The sequence below is a fragment of the Rattus norvegicus genome, chromosome 4 (assembly GCF_021556685.1).
Source record: "Rattus norvegicus strain SHRSP/BbbUtx chromosome 4, alternate assembly SHRSP_T2T, whole genome shotgun sequence".
Taxonomy (NCBI): Eukaryota; Metazoa; Chordata; class Mammalia; order Rodentia; family Muridae; genus Rattus; species Rattus norvegicus.
In genome coordinates, this window is record NC_141537.1 from 31,253,585 (window position 1) to 31,278,216 (window position 24,632).

The window sequence follows — 24,632 nt, forward strand, 5'->3', positions numbered from 1 at the left end:
CTCAGTCACTGAGCCATCTCTCCAGCTCCTCAGTTGTCTTACTTTGCTTATCTAGTATAGCCTAGTTGGTTTGTTGTGGGGTGTTTTTGGCTTTGTTTTGTTTTACTTTTTATTTTATGTATGGGTGGTTTGCCTACATGTGTATCTATGTACCATGTACATACATAGTAGTGTCCATGGTCAGGGCATTGGATCCCCTGAAGCTATACTTACAGGTGGTTGTGACCCACCATATGGATGCTGAGAATCAAACATGAGTTTCCATCTCTCTCCATTGTGGTGACTATGAAGTCTGAGAAAAGTTCCACCTGACACTTTCTCGGTGAGGGTGCTCATCTTGGCTTGCCAACACACCCCCACTTTCTGGTCTCTGTCATGATGGCTGGAAAATAGAACAAGAGATCTATGATGTCTGTTTCCATTAAGATAGATCTGTAATAATGGCTTCACTTAACCCATCACCTCCTCGTAGGTCTTGACTCCAAATGCAAGTCACATTTTGGGTTAGGGCTTCAATGTGAATTTTGAAGGGATACAAATCTGTCTGTAAGCCATACAATCAAAATTGACAATGTAGAGTCAGGTGTTCATCACAGAGAATACAGACAGACAACTGTAAAATGTATTTGTCATTATATTCTAGCAACAAAATAATAAATACATCTGCATGCATTGCTACCTATACTAATAAAACAATATCTCTCAAACCACTTTTAAGAGTCATTTTAATAAAAGTCTTTTTATGTATTTTGTTTCCTAGGCTGAGAAAAAACATAAACGGTTTCAGGAACTTGACAGATTTATGCACTACTATACAAGATATAAAAACCATGAGCATAGTTATCAGGTATGTCCCAAATCATTACGAATGAGCTAAAATACTCTGTTAAGAATAGAGAAAGAGGTGGGTGCAGGTGGATCTCTGTGAGTTCAAGGCCAGCCTGGTACACATAGTGAGTTCCAGGACAGCCAGTACTACAGAGGGAGACCCTGTCTTTAAAAGAAAAGAAAGAAAGAAAGAAAAGAAAAGAAAAAGGAATAAAGATAATTTAAATTATTTATTTCTGTTCCTTTAGTTAGAACAACGTCTTCTTAAAACAGCCAAAGAAAAGATGGAGCAATTGAGTAGAGCTCTCAAAGAAAGTAAGTTGTAAAATAAGCGTGGGGTGTGTGTATGTGTGTTCACATGTATCTGCTAAATACATTCAGTGCTGACGGCAGTGGTGTCCTAAAGAAAGGTCAGTAGACCCATGAGCTGCTTCTGGCATTGTCCTGAGTCCTCTTAGGCCCTGAGTGCATGCTGGCATATGATTAGTATCTATGGGGCTTCTCCTAATGCAGCCTTTGCTGTTAGCAGACAGAAACACCCTGTAGTTTTCCTTCCACTGTGCCACTGCTGGTCTCTAGTGCTGGCAAAGTGAGTGGATCCCTAAAGAGCTTCCAAGAGGGTCAGGGCATACCCAGAGCTGCTTCAGACATCAGTTAAGGGTTTGGGAGACTTGAGCTCTAGAAGCAAAGCCATGGGCGGGCCTAATTTGTGAATTGCAAATTGAAAGTTAGAGGTTAATAATTCCTAATACAGACAGAGTGTTGGTCATCGTTGGGACACAATATCTACATCAACTACACAGAACATAAGTTCTGGTTTGCTTATTTTTGAGGAACTCCTAATTTATATGTTAAAAACATTTCAGACACAAAACTGATCTGTTATGTTTGTCTCAGTTCATAAAATAATGTCATACTCTTTTTTGTGAAAATAATTTTTTAATAAGACAGTAAAAAAGTTAAATAAATTAGAGTGGAGGCAACACTACTGGCCAGGCATTCCTATTAATTATTATTCTGTAGACTTTAGAGGTTTTATGACTCTACTGTACTTATACAACCCTGGAGATGCCCACAGTGAGGCTGGAAGGAAAGTCTCAGGTGTGTGTTTCTCCATGATTAGAACTGTGTCTGACATCAGTAAACATTCAGTAAGTGCACATTATTGCTTTTATTCATATTAGATGTTCTGAGCAACATAGTAAATCTGAAAATTAAGAGATGTAACAATTGGGGGCTGGGGATTTAGCTCAGTGGTAGAGCGCTTACCTAGGAAGCGCAAGGCCCTGGGTTCGGTCCCCAGCTCCGAAAAAAAAGAACCAAAAAAAAAAAGAAAAGAGATGTAACAATTGGAAAGTGAAACAGTCTGCTTCTTCCACATCTCACATGTATTATAATGAAAGGCAAAGGGTGTTCCTATCCCTTTGCCTTTTATAGTCTAGTACAGACACTACCTAGAGATAGAGTGTACACAGATACGTTAGGGTGCTCATGGCAGTTTGTACATGCATATGTAGTATCTTCCTAAAGGTATGAGTTTGATTTTCAGCAAATTTGGATTCTACACCTTAATTTCTTTTCATTTACAGTTTAAAGTAGAATGTTATGATAACTTGGTGTTATCTTATTAAGATAGTTCCTTCTCTCCTCCTTATTCTTCTTCTGTTCCTTTTTCTCCCTGATTGTTTTTAGCATTGGTTAACCAGTTGTTCCTTGGCATTTACTATCTATTCTTTTTTTTTTTTTTACAGTGTTGCTTTTACAGAGGAATTATTATAATTAGATTTCTTTTTAAGCAAGCAGTTTAACAAAGACATTTATATAAATTCTTCTTTCGTGTATGAGTGTGTGTCTAGATTTTTAGTTTAGTCAAAATATGTATTTGCAAAAGCGTACCCTGTCCTAAATGTCGTTGCAGCTGAAGGAGGCTGTCCAGACACCACTTTCATCGAAGATGCAGTACACGTTCTTCTAAAAACTCGGCGCATCCTCAAGTGTTCTTATCCATATGGATTTTTCTTAGAACCTAAAAGCACAAAGAAAGAAATTTTTGAACTAATGCAAGTAAGATGCCATTTTTATTGTTTTGACTTTAAGTATGAGTAGTAAAACAGTTTTTTTTATTTTTAAATGGATTTAAATAAAGAAAAATTACCTTTAATGAACTAAAATTTTCTTTGTGTTTAAATTTGTCAGCATGACTTTAAATGAGTTCTGAGCTGTGCAACATTTCTACAGCATTAGTTTATTTCAAACTGGCCAAATATGACCTATTTCTTATTATGTAAAAATGGAAGCTTTATTTAAACTTCAGAGATGAAACACACTATCTTGCATATTTGAACAGAAAGTTCATCTTTTCCATCAAAAAAACAATTCAGAAAACTACATATTTAAAACAAAACCCCTAAGTCAGCCACCAGCCTCACAGCCTCACATTATCACCCCCTAGTTGGAAGCCACCTCCGTTTCCTCCTGTCGGATTTCCATTTTACCTTTTCAAGCTGCCCTCTACCGACTTAGAGTCTACATTTCTTTCAAGGTCATGGTAGCCTTGCTTTGTCTTAGAATCCTTCAGCATTTATACATAGGCTGCATCCCAGCGGCTGTGTGCACAGCTTGTGCAGTGCCCCGAGTGTACTGTACGGTTATGTTTTGTTTTGTTTTCAATCCAGACAGTAACAAATTCCTTCTGAGTGGTGACTTACTCCACTACTGGGTGACTTGTACCCACTGCCTTCTTGAAGTGCCTATCAAACAAATGTTGTCTTCTTGCCTTTAGGATGACTTAAACTATCATCTTTTCATACCCTGAAAAACATGCAAAATAATAAAGCATGTTAAATAGAAAATTATTTCAAAATTTAATTTCTGACCCCAAAAGAATTCGACTTGACTGAGAAAGCAGATGTGCTTTGTGTCTATTTACTAAGCTGTTCAGCTTGTAACTCTTGTTTCTCCTTCTCTTTACAGACAGACCTAGAAATGGTCACTGAAGACCTTGCCCAAAAAGTCAATAGGCCTTATCTTCGTACACCTCGACACAAGATCATCAGGGCGGCATGCCTTGTTCAGCAGAAGAGGCAAGAGTTCTTGGCGTCTGTTGCTCGTGGAGTTGCTCCTGCAGACTCCCCAGATGCTCCCAGGCGCAGGTAAAATCCGTGCACTGCCGGAACCTCACCGGCCTGAGCCTCCGATGGCAGGACTGTTTTATTTAGTTAGCATTCATATTCTCAGAAGTTTCTTAGACCTACAATATGGATAGCTGATAAAGATTTGTTAAATCCTTTCTGATGATTTTTTTCCTAATACAAAAAATTTTTTCAGAATGATTGTTTGTCTGTTACTGTATAACTCTGCAGACTAAATTAGAGGAACCAGAATTCATTATCCAGAGAAATCTGACGTGTCTTTCCAAATTTAATCATGTGGTGACCTGGCAGTGGTACTCATAAACACCTTAGGACATAGAATTTGGTAACTTTACCAACTGTGCTCATATTTGTGTTTTGATATTTAATAGTTGGATCTTTGGGTGTGTGGAGTGTAGCATGGGTGGGCATCCTGTACTTTATGGCTAATGCCCACTTATCAGTGAGTACACACCATATATGTTCTTTTGGGTCTGGGTTACCTCGCTCAAGATGATACTCTTGAGTTGTTTCAAGTCTCTGGATATTGTGTATAAAGCTGCTATGAACATAGTTGAGTGAGAGTCTTGTGGGATGGTGGAGCATCTTTTGGGTATGTGCCCAGGAGTGGTGTAGCGAGGGCAGTGAGCAGGATGTAAAGTGAGTAAATAAAATTTAAAATACGGTTAGATGTGCATTGATTTGGCGTATAAAGTTACAGGCAGATAAGCACCCAAGGACTGTCCCAAGGGTGGAGGGACCTGGTTGTATACTTGCAGTGCTAATAATGAATCAATGAATCAAACAATATGTCTAATTTCTTTGTAGCTTTGCCGGTGGAACATGGGATTGGGAATATTTAGGATTTGCATCACCTGAGGTAATTGTTTTTCTGGGGTTTTGGGTTTTCTTCATGGTTTTTTACTTCATGCAGCCCTGCTTGCATTTGCACCCTAACCTCTTCTAAATCCTCTGAGCTCAATGATGCTATCTCTTCCCTTTGTAGCAACAATGCCTTTGCAGATTAGATCCTGCATGCAGCTCTCTCGTGTATTGGAGTCTACTAGTGCATTCCCCATTAACTGCTATTAACTACTAAATAGAATTTACTCAGATTTACTGCATGAATTTTTGAAACATGTCTTCTAGTTTGTTAATAGAGATTTAAATTCTATTTACTAGAAATGTGTAATTGTAATGTTCTTTTAGTCTAAACACATTAAAAATCTAAATAATGAGTTTCTTGAGATTACTGCCACAACCTGAGGTGAATTGCTTGTCATTGTTTCCCATGGTGCAAAGCCTCACAAGGGTGATGTCTATGTAAAGATGTTCTCTTGCTTTCTACTGTCCTTGAGACTTAACAGACGCTGCCCTGTTTTCATTGATAAACCTTTCTCTTTGGGGAGGAGGGGGTTAGCAGGAGGAGTGAGGGTCCAGACAGGCTTTCTCTGTGGAGCCCTGGCTGTCCTGGAACTCCTGCACAGACCAAGCCAGCCTCTAACACAGAGATCTGCCTGCCTCTGCCTCATCAGCGATGGGAGTCTATGCATGTGCCACCACACCTGACTTGATAAACCTTCTTAAAACATGGGAACTGAAAAACGTTGATTTGCTGAGTAAAGACCCAGAAAAACCTCAGTCTCGCTCACAGCTGTTTTCTCATATTTAAATTGCCATGGCCACTGTTGTATCTGATTTTAAAATAGTTTTAACAATCATTTTAATTTGTTTCCTTTGTGCTTTATAAAATGTTACTTGATGACCCTTTAACTCTTACAAGGGAACACAGTGAAACTTATGCTGGTCTTTGTTACCCATTTGTTTCCTGAAAATGAAAAACCATGAGAGGAGTGACTATCCAGAAATGCCTGCAGCTTGTTTAGAGCTCAGCTGCCGAGGACACTCACAGCCACCTGGAGGCTTTTTAACCCAATCTATACAAGAAACGGTGGCAGGAGTGCATGCTTTAAGAATATAAGGCACTTTAAATACACTAAGGTGTAAGAATGATTAATACACAATAAATGACAGTATATTTATTATAAATTAATTCTTTATAAAACAAATTATTCTTTACTGATCCTAGGCTTACTATTCTAGTATCATATCATTACAGTTTGGGGGATGTAGAAACTTTCCACCTTAAAAAATAAGCTTTATTCATTCAGTCATTAACACAGTTTAGCAAAGAATAAAACCTTTCTCATTCACAGTTGTTTATGTGTCATCTTGCAGTTTTTGACTTAGAGTCCTGACATCTTTGGTCTTATTAACTTATATAACTGCATCTCTTTTTTTAATCTTTATCTTTAATCTCTTTTTGCAGACCAGTCGTTATCCCTCTCTTGGTCCACCCTCAGTCAGTTTCTTCTCCCTTTCTTCCTCCTTCTGTCTCCAAGAGGCTGGCCCTACACACACACACACACACACACACACACACACACACACACACACACACACCCCACACCTCCCCACCCCACCAGGCCTCCCCATTTCCTGGGGCCCAAGTCTCTTGAAGGTTAGGCACCTCTTCTCCCACTGAGGGCAGACCAGGCAGTTTTCTGTTTTATATGTGTCCGGAGCCTTGGACCAGCCTGTGTAACATTACAATTACACATTTCTAATAAATAGAATTTAAATCTCTATTAACAGGTATGTGCCTGGTTGGTGGCTCAGTGTCTGAGAGATCTCGGGGTTCCAGGTTAGTTGAGACTGCTGGTCTTCCTATGGTGTCACTTTCCTCCTCAGCTTCTGCAAACCTTTCCCTCTTTCAGTCACAAGGGTCCCCAACTTCAGTCCATTGGTTTGGTGTAAGTATCTGCATCTGTCTCAGTCAGCTGCTTGTTGGGCCTCTCAGAGGGCAGTCATGCCAGTCTCTCATCTGTAGCATCAGTAGTAGTGTCAGGCCTTGGAGCCTCCCCTTGAGAGGGATCTCAGTTTGGGCTGGTCACTGGACCTCCTTTCCCTCAGGTTCTTCTCCAGTTTTGTCCTTGCAGTTCTTTTAGACAGGAACAATTATAGGTCAAGAGTTTTTGACTGTGGGATGGCAACCCCTTCCCTCCACTTGATGCCCTGTCTCTCTACTAGAGATAGACTTTACAAATTTCCTCTCCACACTGTCATCTAAGGTCACTCCCATTGAGTCTTGAGAGTCTTTCACTTCCTAGGTCTCTGGTACTTTTTAGAGGGATCCCCAACTCCCACCCCTGGGTTTCATATCTCCATTCTTTCTGCTGGCCCTCAGAGCTAATCTCCTGTGCCCCCCCACCCATACCTGATCATGTTCATCTCCCCCACTCAACCCCCGATTGCTTTCTCCTCCCTCCCAAGTGGAATTGAAGCATCCTTACTTGAGCCCTTCAGTTTGTTAACCTTCTTGAGGTCTGTGGACTGTATCCTGGGTATTCTGTACTTTTTTGGCTTAATATCCACTTATTAGTGAGAATATACCATGCATGTCCTTTTGGGTCTGAGTTACCTCATTCAGGATGATATTTTTCTGCCTTTTCTTTTTTGATAACTTTTGGTTGGAAGTCGATTTTATTCGATATTAGAATGGCTACTCCCACTTGTTTCTTGGGACCATTTGCTTGGAAACTTTTTTCCCAGCCTTTTACTCTGAGAAAGTGTCTGTCTTGTTACTGAGGTGCATTTCCTGTATGCAGCAAAATGCTGGGTCCTGTTACATTGTCCAGTCTGTAACATAGTCCTGTTACATAGTCCATTAGTCTATGTCTTTTTATTAGGGAATTGAGTCCACTGATATCAAGAGATATTAAGGAATAGTGATTGTTGTTTCCTGTTACTTTTGTTGTTAGAGGTAGAATTATGTTTGTGTGGCTATGTTCTTTTGGGTTAGTTGAAAAAAAAAAAGATTACTTTCTTGCTTTTTCTAGGGTATAGTTTCCCTCTTTGTGTTGGAGATTTCCATCTATTATCCTTTGTAGGGCTGGATATGTGGAAAGATATTGTGTAAATTTGGTTTTGTCATGGAATATCTTGGTTTCTCCATCTATGGTAATTGAGAGTTTTGCTGGATATAGTAGCCTAGGTTGGCATTTGTGTTCTCTTAGGGTCTTTATGACATCTGTCCAGGATCTTCTGGCTTTCATAGTCTCTGGTGAGAAGAGACCATATAATTCTGATAGGTCTGCCCTTATATGTTACTTGACCTTTTTCCCTTACTGCTTTTAATATTCTTTCTTTGTTTAGTGCATTTGGTGTTTTGACTATCATGTGATGGGAGGAATTTCTTTTCTGGTCCAATCTTTTTGGAGTTCTGTAGACTTCTTGTATGTTTATGGGCATCTCTTTCTTTAGGTTAGGGAAGTTTTCTTCTATCATTTTGTCGAAGATATTTACTGGCCCTTTAAGTTTGGAGTCTTCACTCTCTTCTATATCTATTATCCTTAGGTTTGATCTCCTCATTGTGTCCTGGATTTCCTGGATGTTTTGGGTTAGGAGCATTTTGCATTTTCTTGACCTGTCATACCAATGTTTTCTATGATATCTGCCCCTGAGATTCTCTCTTCTCTCTTGTGTTCTGTTGGTGATGCTTGCATCTATGACTCCTGATCTTTTTCCTAGGTTTTCTATCTCTAGGGTTGTCTCCCTTTGTGGTTTCTTTATTGTTTCTATTTTTATTTTTAGATCCTAGATGGTTTTGTTCAGTTCCTTCACCTGTTTGGTTTTGTTTTCCTGTAATTCCTCTTGTGTTCCCTCTTTAAGGGTTTACCTGTTTACCTGTGTTGTTCTGTATTTCTTTAAGGGAGTTATTTCTGTCCCTCTTAAAGTCGTCTAACATCATCATGAGATGTGATTTTTAAATCAGAATCTTGCTTTTCCAGTGTGCTGGGGTATCCTGGACTTGCTGTGGTGGGAGAACTGGGTTCTGAAGATGCCAAGTGGCTTTGGTTTCTGTTGGTTATGTTCTTGCACTTGCCTCTCGCCATCTGGTTATCTCTGGTGTTAGCTGGTCTTTCTGTCTTTGACAATGGCTTGACCCTCCTGCATTCTCAGGTGTGTCAGCACTCCTGGGGACTAGCTCTCTCCAAATGGGATCCAGGCACAGAGGGCTGTGACTCAGGGACAGCTCTGGGTGCAGACAGAAACAGGAAGGCAGGATGATATTTTTTTAGTTTCCATCCATTTACCTACAAAACTCATGATGTCTTCCTTCTTACTAGCTGAAGAGTATTCCGTCGTGTAAATGAACCACATTTTCTGTGTCCATTCTTCTGTTGTAGGACATCTGGGTTGTTTCCAGCTTCTGGCTGTCACAGACAAGGCTGTGATAGTGGAGCATGTGCCTGTGGTATGATGGGGCATCTTTTGGGAATATGTCCAAGAATGGTTTAGCTGGGTCTTTAGGTAGATCTATTTCCAGTTTTCCGAGGTGCCTCCAGATTGGTTTCCACAGTGGTTGTATCAGTTTGCAATCCCACCAGCAGTTGGGGAATGTTCCTCTTTCTCCACATCCTTATCAACATGTGCTGTCACCTTGTCCCGCGCGCGACTTTTCGCCGGCAAGGAGCACGCGGACATTTAGAAATCCTTACTGTGACCACTTTATTAATCTTAGAAGAGGAAAAAGCCACGCCGCAACAACATGGCGCGCTTATAAAACCCTAGTGTGGCGCACCCACACCTGATTGGTTGTTACCCATGATCTCATAGGGCACGCCCTGGAGTGGGCAAAGACCTGGCACGAAGGCACTCTTGCACATGCGCACAGTTAACTTCCTGAAAGGGGGCCGACTGGCGTGGCAAAGGCTGGCGCCATCTTACAATGGCGGAGTCTATCCTGCCCTACCACGTGGGGCACAGTGGAAGCCAGCGCCATCTAGTGGTGGCGAATGTTATTGCGGTCCTCTACATCACCTGAGTTTTTGATCTTAGCCATTCTGATTGGTGGTGTGAGGCAGAATCTCAGGGTCATTTTGATTTGCATTTTCCTGATCAATAAGGATTTTAAGTGCTTCTTAGCCATTCAAGATTCTTCTGTTGTGAGTTCTCTGTTTAGCTCTATACCCCCCCCCTTTTTTTTTTAATTGGGTTGTTTCATATTTTTAGAAGTTAGTTCCTTGGGTTCTTTATATATTTTGGATATTAGCCTTATATTGGATGTGGGGTTAGTGAAGTTTTTTTTTTTTTCCCCAATCTGTAGGTTACCAATTTGTCATAGTCACTTTAACAAGGGTAGTTATGCAAAGAGCATAATGTTGAAACAGAGCACCTCCCGTGACAGCATTCCCCGTGCCCTCACAGGGCTCCTCTTGGTTTCTTCTTCTTCTCTTGACCTTACTCTTCTTACACCATCTGAAGCATCCTGTCCCTTCACATGCTCACTTGGAAATCTGGGATTCCTTGGCAATTTTCAGACAATTTTTTGATTAAAAAAAAAAAATCTAAGCTTGTTGCATCCTGTCAGAATCTGCTCAGGGTTTCCTATGGGAATAGTTAGAAATAGACCAGGTTTTCTTTCTCAGATTGCAAATGCATGTATTCTATAGTCAGTAAAGGTTTATGTACTCAGAATAGCTTTGCACTGCAACAGGTCTTCTAGGGGTTAAGCATGTGCTCCTTAAGAATAAGCCTTTCATTGAGGTAAATCCCTCTTCTCTTTTTGTCTGAAAAAATGTGGTGTCTGCACTAATCCTGTGAGCCATGATAATACAAGAGTCTCAAGCATCTGTCTGCAGGAAGAGAGGAAATGATGCCCCAGCTCAGGGAACGTTGAAGAACCTGTTATGCAACAGGGCACTCCACTCATTGACGTCCATCTAAACACAGATGGCTGAAGTTTAAAGAAATCTAAGAATGGACTAGAGCTGGAGCTCAGTGGCAGAGTGTTTGCTTAGGGTTACGGTTAGGCCCCGGGTTCAATTCTAGCCACACAGATAGTTTAAGTCAGGATAGATGGATGAGCAGGTGAACAGACAGGATTAGATTGGTAAAGATAGATTGATTTGACCAGATCAATAACGTGTGAAGGTTCTATTATATATATAAAATGTGATTTCTCTTTACTTCTAGTACTTTCACCATAAGTAACTGGGATAATCATAAACCCAAAAATCATCGTGTTTAGCCCCGGAAGATTCAACAATGACTCTCAAAAGTCTGCTACCGTATATCCTAGCCACTCTCTGACTTTCACTTCCCGTTACTGAAATCTGTAGCAGATACTCTCAGATTATAGCCTTTGGTAGTAAACCTACTCCCACAAATGTAAATCAAGCATGGGGACACCTGTTTTAGTCTGTCTCTTTCCCAGTGTTTTGTAAATGCCCCCTGTATTGCAATACAACTGAGGTCGGGGACTCCATAGTGCATTTGAAAGCTGGTGTGTAGCATGCTTCTTCTCAGCAAGTCTTTGGACCTTGGAGTTGATGTGTAGTAGTCACAAAGACAAGTATGTAACAATGTGTCTGTCATCTGGGTTTTCAGCCATTGCTGTTCCTTTTTCTCCCCACCCCTGTTTTTCTTTAAACACACACACACACACACACACACACACACACACACACACACACCCCAGCCCCAAGAGCCTAACACTTTTAGGAAGATGGTTGTGGCATCAGTCGTCATTTTACATAACAAGACCATGGAAGAACAGTTATTCGCTCTGGAGCTTACAGTTGTCCCTGGTAGAAGCCTCCTAGAAAGTTTGCATTTTGCTTTCTTCCTTTTTTATTTCCTTCGCTTGGCTAAACTTTAAGTTTCCTTTTCTAAAGGAAGTGATTTTCTAGTGTGCATATAAAATCACACTTTCTTTCTCCTAAAGAAAGTGTGTTTTAGTTTTAGTTGCATTTTTACAGTCTGCATGCTCTCCTGTATTTTATAACCTTTGGTTTATGCAGGAATATGCTGAATTTCAGTATCGGAGGAGACACAGACAGCAGCGCCGTCGAGGGGATGTGCACAGCCTGCTCAGTAACCCTACGGACCCCGATGACCCAAGCGAAGGAACTTTCGGTGAGCTCCTGGGCAGCGGTGTCATTTGTCTCTCAATCTCCTGAGTTTATTTTTGAAACTGGCAGTTGTCAGTGTTTGCGAGTTTGCAGTTTGGGCTCACCATGAACGCAGAGACGCCTCCACTGTCTAAGGATAAAGACAGTCAGGGAGTCAATGACTGAGGCACGAATGTCCGAGGGCATTGCGCCCATCTCTGCTGGGTAAATTAAATCAAGGCGTGACCAGCTCTGTCTTGTTTCAAAGTCAGTGTCAAGTTAGGTAATGCATATAAAGCACTGTGAGTGCTCAGAAAGTGGAAGCTGTTAATACCATTATGACATGCTCGGAACATTTTCTCTACATTTAAACACAAGGTAAGCGACATCCTACCAGATTAGAATGCAATGAATAAAAGATTCTTGTGCCCCAAGGGATCAGGGCTTAGCTTTCCCAGAACCAGTCCTAAAAACAGAATTGTTTTAATTCTTTGACTTTAAGTGTTAAATTTTTCATTAAACATGCCTAGATATCAGGATCACTTGATCTGCAGATTGGTTCTTGAGGCTAGTATAGTTCCAGAACTCTTTAATCTTATGACATCTGAAAACACAAACACTGCAGTTCATCCTGACGTAGGAAAAAGGCATGGGCAGTAGATCCTGAGTTAATGGAAGCTGCAGAGACTGCGATTTTGAGATGATCGTACTTGATGTCTGTGGTTGCTTAGCATCACACAACCCTGCTGACAAATGCAGGAAGTGAGGCCAGGAGGCTGTGAAGCTGAGCGCTCCCAGGAACTAAAGGAAAGCCCAGGAGTCTGTGGTGTATGGAGACAACTGATTGTCTGGGTGCCAATTGTTTTCACACAGATCTACCAGATGGGGGCAGCGGCCGCAGGCCTGGTGCATCCGTGGTAAGCTCTGCATCTATGAGTGTGCTGCACAGCTCTTCCCTGCGTGACTACAGCCCTGCCAGTCGCTCTGCAAACCAGGACTCTCTTCAGGTAGTCTCGCTGGCGCTGGGTGCCAGGCTTTTGCTTCTCTGCCCAGTGGTTTCCTTTTTCTTCTTTCTGTGGTGGAAGTTTTGTTTCAATGCTAAGGTACAAAGGAGTTCTTGAATTTCAGATTTATAAGGCAAGGAGAAAATTGTAAGATTTAAATATGTAAAATAACTTGTAGAATTAGAAGTAGTAGTATTACCTGATAAATGGGATTGGATTGAATAATTTTTCCTTTAGTCACATCTTAAAGTGGTTTGACTTTCTGTCACCTCAGGCTCTGAGCTCCCTGGATGAAGATGATCCCAACATACTCCTTGCCATACAGTTGTCATTGCAAGAGTCTGGGCTGGCCATCGATGAAGAAACCAGAGACTTCCTTAGTAACGAAGCATCCCTGGGAGCCATAGGTACATCTTTACCTTCCCGGCTGGACTCTGTACCCCGGAGCACAGATAGTCCTCGGGCTGCGCTGAGCAGCTCCGAGCTGTTGGAGCTTGGTGACAGTCTTATGAGGCTAGGAGCAGACAGTGACCCATTTTCAACAGACACTTTGAGTTCACGCCCTCTCAGTGAGACGAGAAGTGATTTCTGTCCCTCTTCCAGTGACCTTGACTCAGCTGGCCAGGACCCCAGTGCCAATGACAATCTTCTTGGCAATATTATGGCTTGGTTTCATGACATGAACCCTCAGAGTATCGCCCTCATTCCTCCAGCAGCAACCACAGAAACCAGTGCTGAGCCTCCGCTTCCCTGTGTCAGAGATGGGTCTGAAGGTGTGAGGGACACGGAACTGGTGCCACCAGAAGACTCAGTGTCCAAAGATGCTGGTGTTCACGAAGGGGAAAGAACCCAGGTGGAAGAAAATCCTCTGGAAGAGAACATTCTGGCTGGGGAAGAGTTGTCTCAAGCCGACGACAGTAGTAACGAGGCAGTGAGCCGGGGGGACGGGCCAGATGCTGCCAGTCAAACCCCTCAGACCTCAAGCGACTGGCTGGAGCAAGTGCATTCAGTATGAACTGCATACGTGCTCTCCGGGTGAATCACAGTACAGGGTCTGGGAGGTGGAGTATGCTTTAGAGAGACTTTAATGCACTTAATTTGAACTCGGTTATGAACCACTGATGTTGGGATTGAATGCAAAGGAGTTCCCTCAGATGAGAGCTGCAGTGTCGAGTTTAACCTTACAGGGAATTTCTTTCGTGTCTTATCCCCCTTTTTAGTGACAAAAGAGAGCAGGAGAAAACACAATGGAATAAATGGGTTGACGTCCACATTCTGAGAGAACGCAGCGCTCTGTCTAGCCTGGAGTTGGCCGTACTTGGGTTGACCATTTAAATCAAAGCTTACTCCTTAATCCTTAGATGGCTTCCTCTTTTTTATAGAAATGAAGAGTTTTCTTCATTATAGAAGTTGGGCCAGACAGTTGTGACCACCTGTCCTCAGTGTGTGTCTCTCTCGGGGGGCCTTCTTTCCTCCTCTTGTCCAAGCAGTGTGAGCTGAGGTATCTGTGCTGCTTTTAGTGCTGCGTCTACCACAGTGTGAGTGGTTTCCTTTTCACATGAATCAAAGATTCCTTCTCATGTCTCTTCACAGTCCAATTGTGCCAAACTCTTGACTTGTGCGCTGACTGACAGGACGGGTAGGTGTGCTCCAGGGCAGTGTCAGCGCTTGGGAGTAAAAGGTGCCACTCGGTAACAGCGACTGTCCAGAAGTTAATGGGCTTGTGTTGCCATGGAGACTGCATTTAAATAAATGTAGCCTGTAGCTTAAGTAAACTAAAGCTAATGCTGCTGTTAAAACAGTTTATTTTAATATTAAAATACAGTTGATTAGCAACAGCGGTGCTGTATTTAAGAGACACTTTATTGGAAGTGCAATCATAGTTCTTTGTTTTCACAGTTTTACAGTGCATTCTAATTACTAACGGGTGCAATTACTTTTAATGGTGTTTTATAACATAGAAAAACTGGAGTTTTCATGAGTTACAGTAAATCCCACAGTTATTAAAAAATTCAATACAACATCCTACGCAACATGTTACCGTGCCTTTGCCTAACCTAAATGGATAGTTGCCAGTTAAGTAAGTCAGTAATTCAAATCTCAATGTCTTTTCTGAAGTAACTATGCTATGAATTGCGAAGACCTCCATGAAACCACCCATGGCCTTGCCTTTACAGTAACTATGACAACTAAGTGTTCAGTTCGTTTGCATAGATAGCAAATGCTACTGTGTTTGTTCTCTTGCGCAATACTCATCTGCTATTTGATCACTGTTTAGTATCGAAAACTTAACCTCCTAGTTACCAGTGTCCTACTGTGAAGAAATACTGGTCTTAGTTGTACTTAAGATACAGTGTCCAGTGTGTAACTAACTAGAGTACACCGTTGGAATGGCTCTTGTACTTACATTACTAAAGCTAGCATAACATGAGCAACATAAATACAAGGAGCACATCGTCCCCAGAAACCAAAATCTCTATACTAAGTGTGTACAGGGAATCCTAGGCCAAGTAAAAGATCGTCTTCAATATTGATATCCACAATTATCATTTCTCATTACCTCTTTTTCAAACTTTGCTTTTGAAATATTCATGTACTTTGATTTCCTATGGCCAAGAAGACATGGTACTTGAGTATTTAATTGGTAATTGTTCATGGATATCAAGAATCCCAATGTTTTTTTTTCTCCAGTTATCACAACATTGATATGAATCCCTGTTAAAGTTAGTGGGGGTAAATGCTAACTTTGTCTACAGTGTATTACTGTATATTAAACTGAAATAGTCCATTAAAGGATTTTTTTATTTGGATTAAAAATATGAACACCATAAAATCTCTAGACCAGGCTGTAAATTTTCCAGTAGAAAGCGCTTATATCCCTAGAGGCGTCTGGCACAGCCATGGTGAGGAGAGTGGGTACACCCAGTGGATAGGAGGGTGGATTCCGGTGGGGGGAGGGTATGTATGGAGAGGAGGGCTACCTGTGGAGATCCATGTGTGCTGGGCTCCTGTTCCCTTACCTTGTGCAGTGCCTGTTAGGACGTGCTGGGTTCCTGAATGTGAAAAACTGTGGCTATCCAGTTTGTATTTCCTTGGTACATATTTTAAAAACAACACAGTCATTGACTTTCCAATTCAGTAATAAAGTTTGGCAAAGCCTATTTTGTAAACAAGTTAATTTTATAATGTAAAAAAGTTAATCTAACCTTGACTTGTTATTTGCACTTTCATAGTCTATACTTGATACATTCCCACTTTATATACAGTAGGATTCTACAGACCTGTAGATGTTTGGCCAAATGAATGCTGTTAATAATATGTAAAATTCTTTGATTAAACATTTATTACTTAAACTATTTCCATTTTGTCTCATTAAATTATAGACTTCATTTAAAGCTAATTAGGAAGCAAATCTTGCTTCATATTAAATACCCTCCAATATGACAGTATTAATTTGATTCTATTATGTAATTAAATAGTGCCTAATATTTTTACAGTAGCCATTTGCTGAAAATTGTATACCCCAGAGGTAAATTTGATTTCACTATGACAATGTATTAAAATTATGAAATTCGATAAATCTGATTTCATTTGATGACAGTGTATTAAAATTGTGAATTTAGTGCTCATTTTCATTCCTATAGCTTTATGAGGAAAATGTTATGATTTCCTTGGAATCTAGCAGAGAAAAAGTCATAGAACTTGAGGATCTGTCTTGTGAAATTGAGAGGAAGAAGTGTATGCCATGTGAATAAAGTGTCGTGCTTCTCACCACCTCACTCTCTGCCTTCTGGTGAGCACAGCCTTCTACAGCCCACCCTCCGGGCTCACACGTCCAGGCTGCCACTGAGTCTCTCAGCGTCCTGCCTCTTACCTAAGCCCGTGGATCTCAAGCAGCCTCCAGTGTCCACCGCGAGTCCTCCCTTCAGCGTGTGGTGCAGCACCCGTCTCCTCTTCATTCTCATTTTAGTCCTAGATGCCCTCTGCCTGGCCCTTCAGGAACCAAAACCTGACACTTACTGAAGTTCAGTCGTTTTATAACATTTAGTCTGTCTCCAGTGAGTAAACCAGGGTAGGAACTTCGACCCGGGGGATGGGAGTGGGAGTGACCTAGGGAGAGGCTGCTCCTATTTCATCTCAGAGTTGAGCCAGGTCTGTAACTGTTGGGTCTTCTCTTTAGCCTGTTGCCCTGTCAGTTCCTGTAACCTCCTCAGAGCCAGCAGATAAAGTCTCTAGAGAGATGGCAGTGGCTCTCACCTAGACATCTTGTTAGTTATTTTAAGAGAGGAATTTTGTGTTCTCTTTTCCTCAGTATCGGAGATTGAGCCCTGCAACAGTCAGTAAAGAAACACCCAAAGAAAGTCTCTTCTGGCATCCACTCAACTCTGCTTATAACTGAAAAACGTAGTTGACAGCCAAGCTTTTGACGGACTTGTTCTTCAGTCTTTGAAACTAATTTGGCAGAGTTCTTAGTCCGGCTGACTGCATCTCCTAGGCTCTTGTCCAACTGGGTCCTTCATGCACAAGGGCTACCCCGTGTGAGACACCGGCCCATAAACAGGTTAAGAGACAAATACACAAGAGCCAACAGAGCAACACAAAGTAATAGCTGCAAGAAACTCATTTGGACGCCTTGTATGCCTGCACATCTGCGTGTTTGAGACTGCTGTGAAACAGCTTAGCTACCCATTCAGACCTGGACACCACATTACACTGGATTGCCACAGGAACCCCCCACTCGGAACCTTTACCTTCCCCATTACAGAACAAGCCCCAGTATCAGCTACCTGCAGTGTAGCACGAGAATGTCGGGTCACACTGTCCCTCACGGAGGAGGAGACACACCCTGAGTGGGAGAAGAGGCTAGTTGTAGCCCGCTCTCCTGTGGCTCCACAGCCTGCACTGACGGCTACTCTCTGTGGCTCCGGGCTCAGCATCCAGAGAACTTGGCCCCTTGACCTTTCTGTCCTAGACAAGGCTGTCAGGCTCTGTCACCTTCGGTGCCCACTGCCCTGTACTCCTTGTCTCCTAAGTTTTGTCAGTGACTTGCTCATAACCTTCAGGCAGAACTTTTTTGCGTTTGATCCGTGCAAAGCTCTCACTTAGAGATGAGGGTTCTTATTTTGAGTATGAGTGACTTAATATATGACTTGGGGCCAAGCAGCCAGAGCCACACTGCTTTTCGGCTAAAATTGTTGTGTGCCGTAGAAAATGCCCTTTCCTCTGCCTGCCTCCTTGCCAGAGTAATTTCACTTCTTTCTCTAGTAGTCAAGCCTCTAACCCAGTGAATGGTTCTCAACCCTAAAGCTGCAATCCTTAATTTCATACGGTTGTGGGTGTGTGGGCAGACCCACCTGAGACAGTGTCTCAGTTCCTAAGACCATCAGAAATAAAAGTGTTTGCTGGTAGTCTTAGGCAGCCCCTGTGAATCATTTGACACCCCCTCCAAGGGGGCCACAATCCCCAGGTTGAGAACCATTGCCCTAAATGTTAGCTTAACCTGTATTCATTAATAGGTAGGACCACGGGTTTCCTTCACCCCGTACTCTTCATCCCTACCACTTAGGTGAAAACTTCCTCTACTGAACCAGGACTCTGAAACGTCCATGGTCGCATTCTTTGGACTCCTAATTCTTTACTAATTTCTTTTCCAGAAAATCTCCAGTATCATGTTGCCCCTGTCAAAACTCTCGTGTCTAGGACTTCATTTTGTCCTTACATGGTAGTCGCACTGTTGCAGCCTCGGGTGTGCAGGCAAAGGGCTCGCTCAGCCTGCAGGGTACACACTGGCAGCTTTGTGTCAGTCCTCCATGCCTGCAGCCCCACAAGCATAACACACAGGCCCAGATGGCCCCAGCCATAAGCAAGCTCACTGCACTTGAGAAACCTCCACATGAGGATCGTACTAGACTTAGAGCTGACAGTTAGGGCTGTTCTCTATCCTTAAGGTTACCAGTTAGACATATAAGGAGACGGTGCAGGCAAACCACTCTTAGGCCTACAGCCACAGAGAGTAGCCGTCAGTGCGCAGGCTCGAGCTACAGGAAAGCGGGCTACAACTAGCCTCTTCTCCCACTCAGGGTGTGCATCCTCCTCCGTGAGGGACAGTGTGACCTGGCATTCTTGTGCTACACTGCAGGTAGCTGACACTGGAGCTTGTTCTGTAATGGGGAAGGTAAAGGTTCCTAGTGGGTGGGTTCCTGTGGGCGATTCAGTGTAATGTGGCCTCCAGGTCATGGATAATGGAATATGTGTGGTGACCCCACACCACTAGTTTCACAACTGTCAGTCCCCCTTTCTGGAGAGTAACAGGACTTGCCTCCCTGGTGGTCCAACGGAAACAAAACGTAGACCCCTGTAGAAACCCAGTGCTTTAGACAGGATGAGTCAGAACCAGAAGATTTTTCCCAGCCTAACATCTCCACCTGCCAGGTGTAACCTCTGAATACACTGATTTTTTTATGTTGAGAATTTTATAGGTGACTATTGAATTTGTCATTTCTGTCCCACCCTGTCCATCCCCTCCCACGTGTCTCCCTCTCACTCTCCAATTCATGACCTCTTAACTTTTATCCTTAGATGCACATGTTTGTATAATACAATCACTGACTCCATTTAATGTTATCTGTAGGTGTGTTCAGGGCTGATTGCTTGGGACTGGATAACCTGTTGGGGGCTCATTCCTGGAGGAGAGGGATTTTCCCTCTCCCAGCACCCATTAGTTACTTGTAGCTCTCATCTAAGGAAGAAGCCTTGTGAGATTTCGCTTAGCCACATTAGAATGTCAGCTAGAAGTATACTTATTTTTGTTGGTTTATTTCTAATTTTTTATATGCATAAGTGTTTTGACTGCATGTATATATGTGTGTGGATGGATGGATGGATGGATGGATGGATGGATGGATGGATGGAGGTCATGTGTGTTGCCTGGTGCCCACAATTTCCAGAAAGTCAAGAAACAAAAGCCCAGTCTTAGCTGTACCTGCTGCTTTTCTCCTTCCTGGTGAGCATAAACTCCCCATCCAGGCATCTGCTCCAACACGAAGCATTCCTGCCCAAAGTTAGGAATTGTTGAACTGTCTTTACAAACTTAAGGAGAAGATGCATTTGATTATCTGGGTTTACCAATTGTGAGAATTGTGCTCTAGAAGAGAATCTTCTTTTCAGCATCCACAGGGTTCAAGTTGCAGAAAATCAAACCAAAACCCTTGTTATAAGACTGGCTGGATTCCAGCAAGAATTTAAGTCACAGCCTCAGAGGGAGTTAGTGGCTAAAATAAAGATATCAGTTGTTAAAGAATGGGATCCTGTACCTTGGGATGAGGATATGTGGGAGGACCCATTGAGGCTGAGAACTTTGAACCCGCAGATTCTCCAGGGTTTACCTCACCTGAGGAAGTAGTCTCTCCTCCCTCAGCAAATGTACTCCCACCCCAACCCCTGAAATATTGCCTTTGTCTGAGAAAAGCAATCCTTCATTATCTGCTAAACTAGCAGTGACTTTCTCTGAAGGAAATACCAGGCAAGAAAATACGGATGTCCCTCAGGGCCCACCCATAGTTGCCTCTAGACCAGACTTAAGGCTCCCAGAGGGGAGAAGGAAATTATAGTCTACAATAAAGTGGGCTACACTGCAAAAGAGCTCAATGATTGCTAATTCATTCAAGCAGAAATCTAGGGGAATATGAATAGGAATGGGTTGGTGTGGGATAATGGGGGAGAGAACATGAAACTGGATCAGGTTGAGTCACTTGTTCTGGGTCCACTGAGTGGAGGTTCTAGGCTTGCTATGGAAGCTCACACAGTTTTTCTTTTCAATGTCAGAGGTTTGTATGAATGGTTGACAGAAGCATTTATCAAAAGATGGTCTACCGAAGAAGAGCTGGAGATGCCCAATGTCTCTTGGCTTAGTGTTTGTTTAGGGATTTTTAAGGCTCAGGGAAGTTGCCATGTAGTGTGTGTCTGCTGTGTAAAATCTCATCTTCCATGATGGGAAGGCCCAGGAGACATGTCCTTCACTGAGCCTGTAATGGTGACCAACACATTTGCAGAGCCTTGTTAATTGCCTTTTCCACGTGGCAGACCTGAGTTGGAGACCCTGCTGATCAGCTGGACGGTTTAAATGCAGTGAGGTTAACTAGGCCCCAGAGTGGCAGGGGCCAGGTGGCAGCATTGACTCAACAAAGGCGAGATGGCCATAGTTACTGTAATGTGCGGCATAGACAAAGCAATGTTCATAATGGCCTGACTCCAGTGGTTCTTAACCTTCCTAATGCCGCAACCCTTTAATTCATTTCTGGGTAGCATATCTGCAGGCGGGCAGACCCCTGGAGACAGGGGAGCAGTGGCTCAATCTCTAAGACCATTGGACATACTTGTTTTCTGGTGGTCTTAGGGGACTCCTATGCAAAGGTCATCTGACACCCAAAGGGTTTGCAACCCAGAGGTAGAGAACCACTGAACTAACCTGATGGCCAACACAAGGCAAAGTGATTTTTATGGTGGCATGACTTGTGTGGGCCTTTGGTACCAACTAACCAATGGTGATGTTTCCAAGCATGAAAAAGAGACTACTGCATTTTTTTTTAATCTTTTTTTTCCTCAAGCAAAGGAAAGGCTCCATTAGATCATGACAAAAGGGAATCTCAGCCCATGAACCAATGTCCAGACTTGAGCCAGTTTGCAGACCCAGAACTCCTTGAGTGAGGAGACAGGTTTTTCTGAGGAGAGACCTTGATAAAACACCTAAAAGCTTATTGTTAGCCTCTCTCCAGTCCTTCCCTAGAGGGACTTACAGCCTTTTAACAAGGGTAACTGTACACTGGGGAAAAGGAAACAATCAGACTTTCAGGGGTCTGGTTGTGAATTGGCCCTAATTCCATAAGACCCCAAGAAATGTTTTGTCCCTCCAAAAGTATGGGTCATATGGAGGTCAGGTGATAAATGGAGTTTTGGCTAAAGTCTGACTCATATAGGTCCAGTGAGTGTCTAAACTCATCCTGTGGTTATTCCCCTAGTTCCAGTGTGTGTAATTGGGATAAACACACTTAGAAGTTGGCATAGTTTTTACATTTGTTCCCTGACCCATAGGAGGAGGGCTATTATGGCTGGAAAAACTAAATGGGAACCTTTAGAGTTGCCCCTGCTACTCAAAATAGTGAATCAAAAACAGCATCACATCCCTGGAGGAGCTCCAGAAAGTACTGCCCCCATCATGGACTTGAAAGATGCAGGGGTGTGGTTCCCACCACATCTCCCTTTAACTCTCCCATCTGGCCAGTGCAGAAGACAGATATCCATCTGTGGAGAATGACACATGATATCTGAAAATTCAGTCAAGGAGTGACTCCAGTTACAGCAATTATACAAGACGTGGTATCCTTGCTTGAGCAGATTAACACATCTCCTGGTGCATGGTATACAGCCATTGATCTGGCAGGTGCATGGTATACAGCCATTGATCTGGCAAATGCCTTTTTTCTCAGTACCTATCCTTAAAGACTGCTGGGCAGATTTTGCATTTAGTTGGCAAAGCCAGCATTATACCTTTACGGTTAATATACATCCCTCAAGGGACATATTAACTCTTCTGTCCGGTGTTATAGTTTGAAGAGACCTTGTCCATCTCTTCCACAGAATATCACATTGGTTCACTACTTAGATATTATGATGATTGAACCAAGTGAGCAGGAGATAGAAACCACTGTGGCAACCCAGATGAGCATCAGAGGATGGAAAATAAATCCAACCAAAATCCAAGGGGTCTCTAGGGCCCTCTACAGCAGTGAAATTCTTAGGGTTCCAGTGGTGTGGGACATGCAGAGATATTCCTTCGAAGGTGAAAGGTAAGTTATCACACCTGGCCCCTCCCCACATCGAGAGAAGCACAATGTTTAGTTTGGACTCAAAAGTCATAACATTCCTCTCTTGGGTGTGTCACTCCTGCCTTTATGCGAAGTGACCCAGAAAGCTGCTAGTTTTGTGTGGGGCCTGAAACAGAGGGCTGTGCTCTTCCACAGGTCCAGGCTGCTGTGCAGGCTGCTCTACCAGTTGGACCATGTGATCCAGCAGACTCAATGGTGCCTGCGGTGTCAGCGGCAGATAGAGATGCAGTTTGGAGCCTCTGGCAGATGAATTATAAAAGAGACCTTTGGGATTTTGGAGCATCCCTGAAGACAGCTATTCTCCTTTTAAGACTCAGTTCTTAGCCTGCTACTAGTGAGCCTTGGTGGGAACTGAACATCTGACAACGGAACGCTAAGTGACCATGCAACCTGAGCTGGGTGTTTATCTGACCCACTAAATCTATAAAGTAGGCTATGCACAGCAGCAATCTGTTATCAAGTGGAAACGATACATGTGATTGAACCTGAGAAAGTCATGAAGGCACACCAAGTTACGTGAAGAAGTTGCCTAGATGCCTATGGTTTCTACTCCTGTTCCAATGCCATCTGCTGCCAGGCATGTTCCTGTCACCTCTTGAGATGTGCCAACATCAGTTGACTGACAATGTGAAGATTAGTGCCTACTTTACTGATGATTCCATACATTATTCAGGCAGCGTCGGGAGGCGGAAAGATGGAGAATTACAACCCTTTTCTGGGACAACTCTGAAAGATGCCACCACAGTGGGCAGTATGCATGGTCATGCATTTTTGTTTGGAAGGAAAAAATGGCCAGATGTGCAAGTGTTCAGTTTCATGGGCCATGGCCTAATGTACCTACAGGATGTCCAGGGACTTGGAAAAAGCACGATTGGAACATTGATATGAAAGACATCTGGGGAAGAAGTATGTGACTAGATTTCTACAAATGGACAAAATATATGAAGGTTCTTGTGTCCCACACAAATGTTCATCAAAGGGTGACCTTCAGCAGAGGGGAAGTTCAATGATCAAGTAGATATGATTCTGTGGACACTCAGCATCTTTCCTCAGCCAGTCCTGTCATTATGCAGTGGGCCCGTAAATAAAGTGGCCATGGTGGGAGGTTATTCATGAGCTGCTGTGCTCCATGTCCAAACAACATGGACTGCTAACCACTAAGGCTTCTGAGTGCTAGATCTACCAATAGCAGAGACTAACACTGAGCCCTAGATGTGGTACCACTTCCCAAGTTGGCCAGTCAGGGACATGGTAGCAACTTTACTACATTGGACCACTTCCTCTGTAGAAAAGACAACACTTTATCCTTTCTGGAGTAGATACTTATTCTGGTTATGGATTTGCCTTTCCTGAATGCAAGTTTCTGCCAAAACTATTGTCCATAGACTTAACAGAATTTCTTATCCACCATCATGGTATTCCACACAGTATTGCTTCTGACCAAGGACCTCACTTCCCAGCCAGAGATCTCCAACAGTGGGCCCACAATCATGGATTTACGGGACTTACCATTTTTACCACCATCCTGAAGCAGCTGGTCTGGTAGATTAAATGGCCTTTTGGAGACACAGTGACAGTACCGATTAGATGGCAGCAGCCTGGAGGAGGACCCACCTTTAATCTGGGCCACACCTTCTGCTAGCAGCCCATGTAAAGGACAGGGAAGAAGGGAGCTTTCACTCTTTGCCTGCTCGTTCCCACAGGCAAGTCCATTCCTCCACTGGCAGGAATTACAGCCTACTTCTTCGGGAGTCTAACATATACTGAAGACCAGCTGAAGCATCCAGCTTTGTGGAATGAAAAACTACTGGAGTTTTGGATTGTAAATGC

At 42.9% G+C, this 24,632-nt stretch overlaps 1 protein-coding gene across 17 annotated transcripts in view; it reads left to right on the forward strand.

Moving 5' to 3' along the window:
• The window catches only part of Ankib1 (ankyrin repeat and IBR domain containing 1), a 123,940-nt gene extending 107,666 nt beyond the window's left edge, over window positions 1–16,274 (forward strand). For 4 of the 17 annotated variants that reach the window (XM_087658359.1, XM_087658363.1, XM_087658360.1 and 1 more), the window contains 8 exons: window positions 761–847; window positions 1,077–1,143; window positions 2,747–2,892; window positions 3,802–3,980; window positions 4,788–4,839; window positions 11,825–11,939; window positions 12,788–12,921; window positions 13,193–16,274. In XM_087658359.1, the coding sequence (XP_087514485.1) occupies window positions 761–847; window positions 1,077–1,143; window positions 2,747–2,892; window positions 3,802–3,980; window positions 4,788–4,839; window positions 11,825–11,939; window positions 12,788–12,921; window positions 13,193–13,933 (1,521 nt within the window). In that variant the 3' untranslated portion in view covers window positions 13,934–16,274. The remainder of the gene's footprint in view (window positions 1–760; window positions 848–1,076; window positions 1,144–2,746; window positions 2,893–3,801; window positions 3,981–4,787; window positions 4,840–11,824; window positions 11,940–12,787; window positions 12,922–13,192) is intronic. The other 13 variants (XM_087658368.1, XM_087658373.1, XM_087658366.1 and 10 more) reach the window with 7 other exon arrangements.
• Window positions 16,275–24,632: the final 8,358 nt, after the last annotated feature.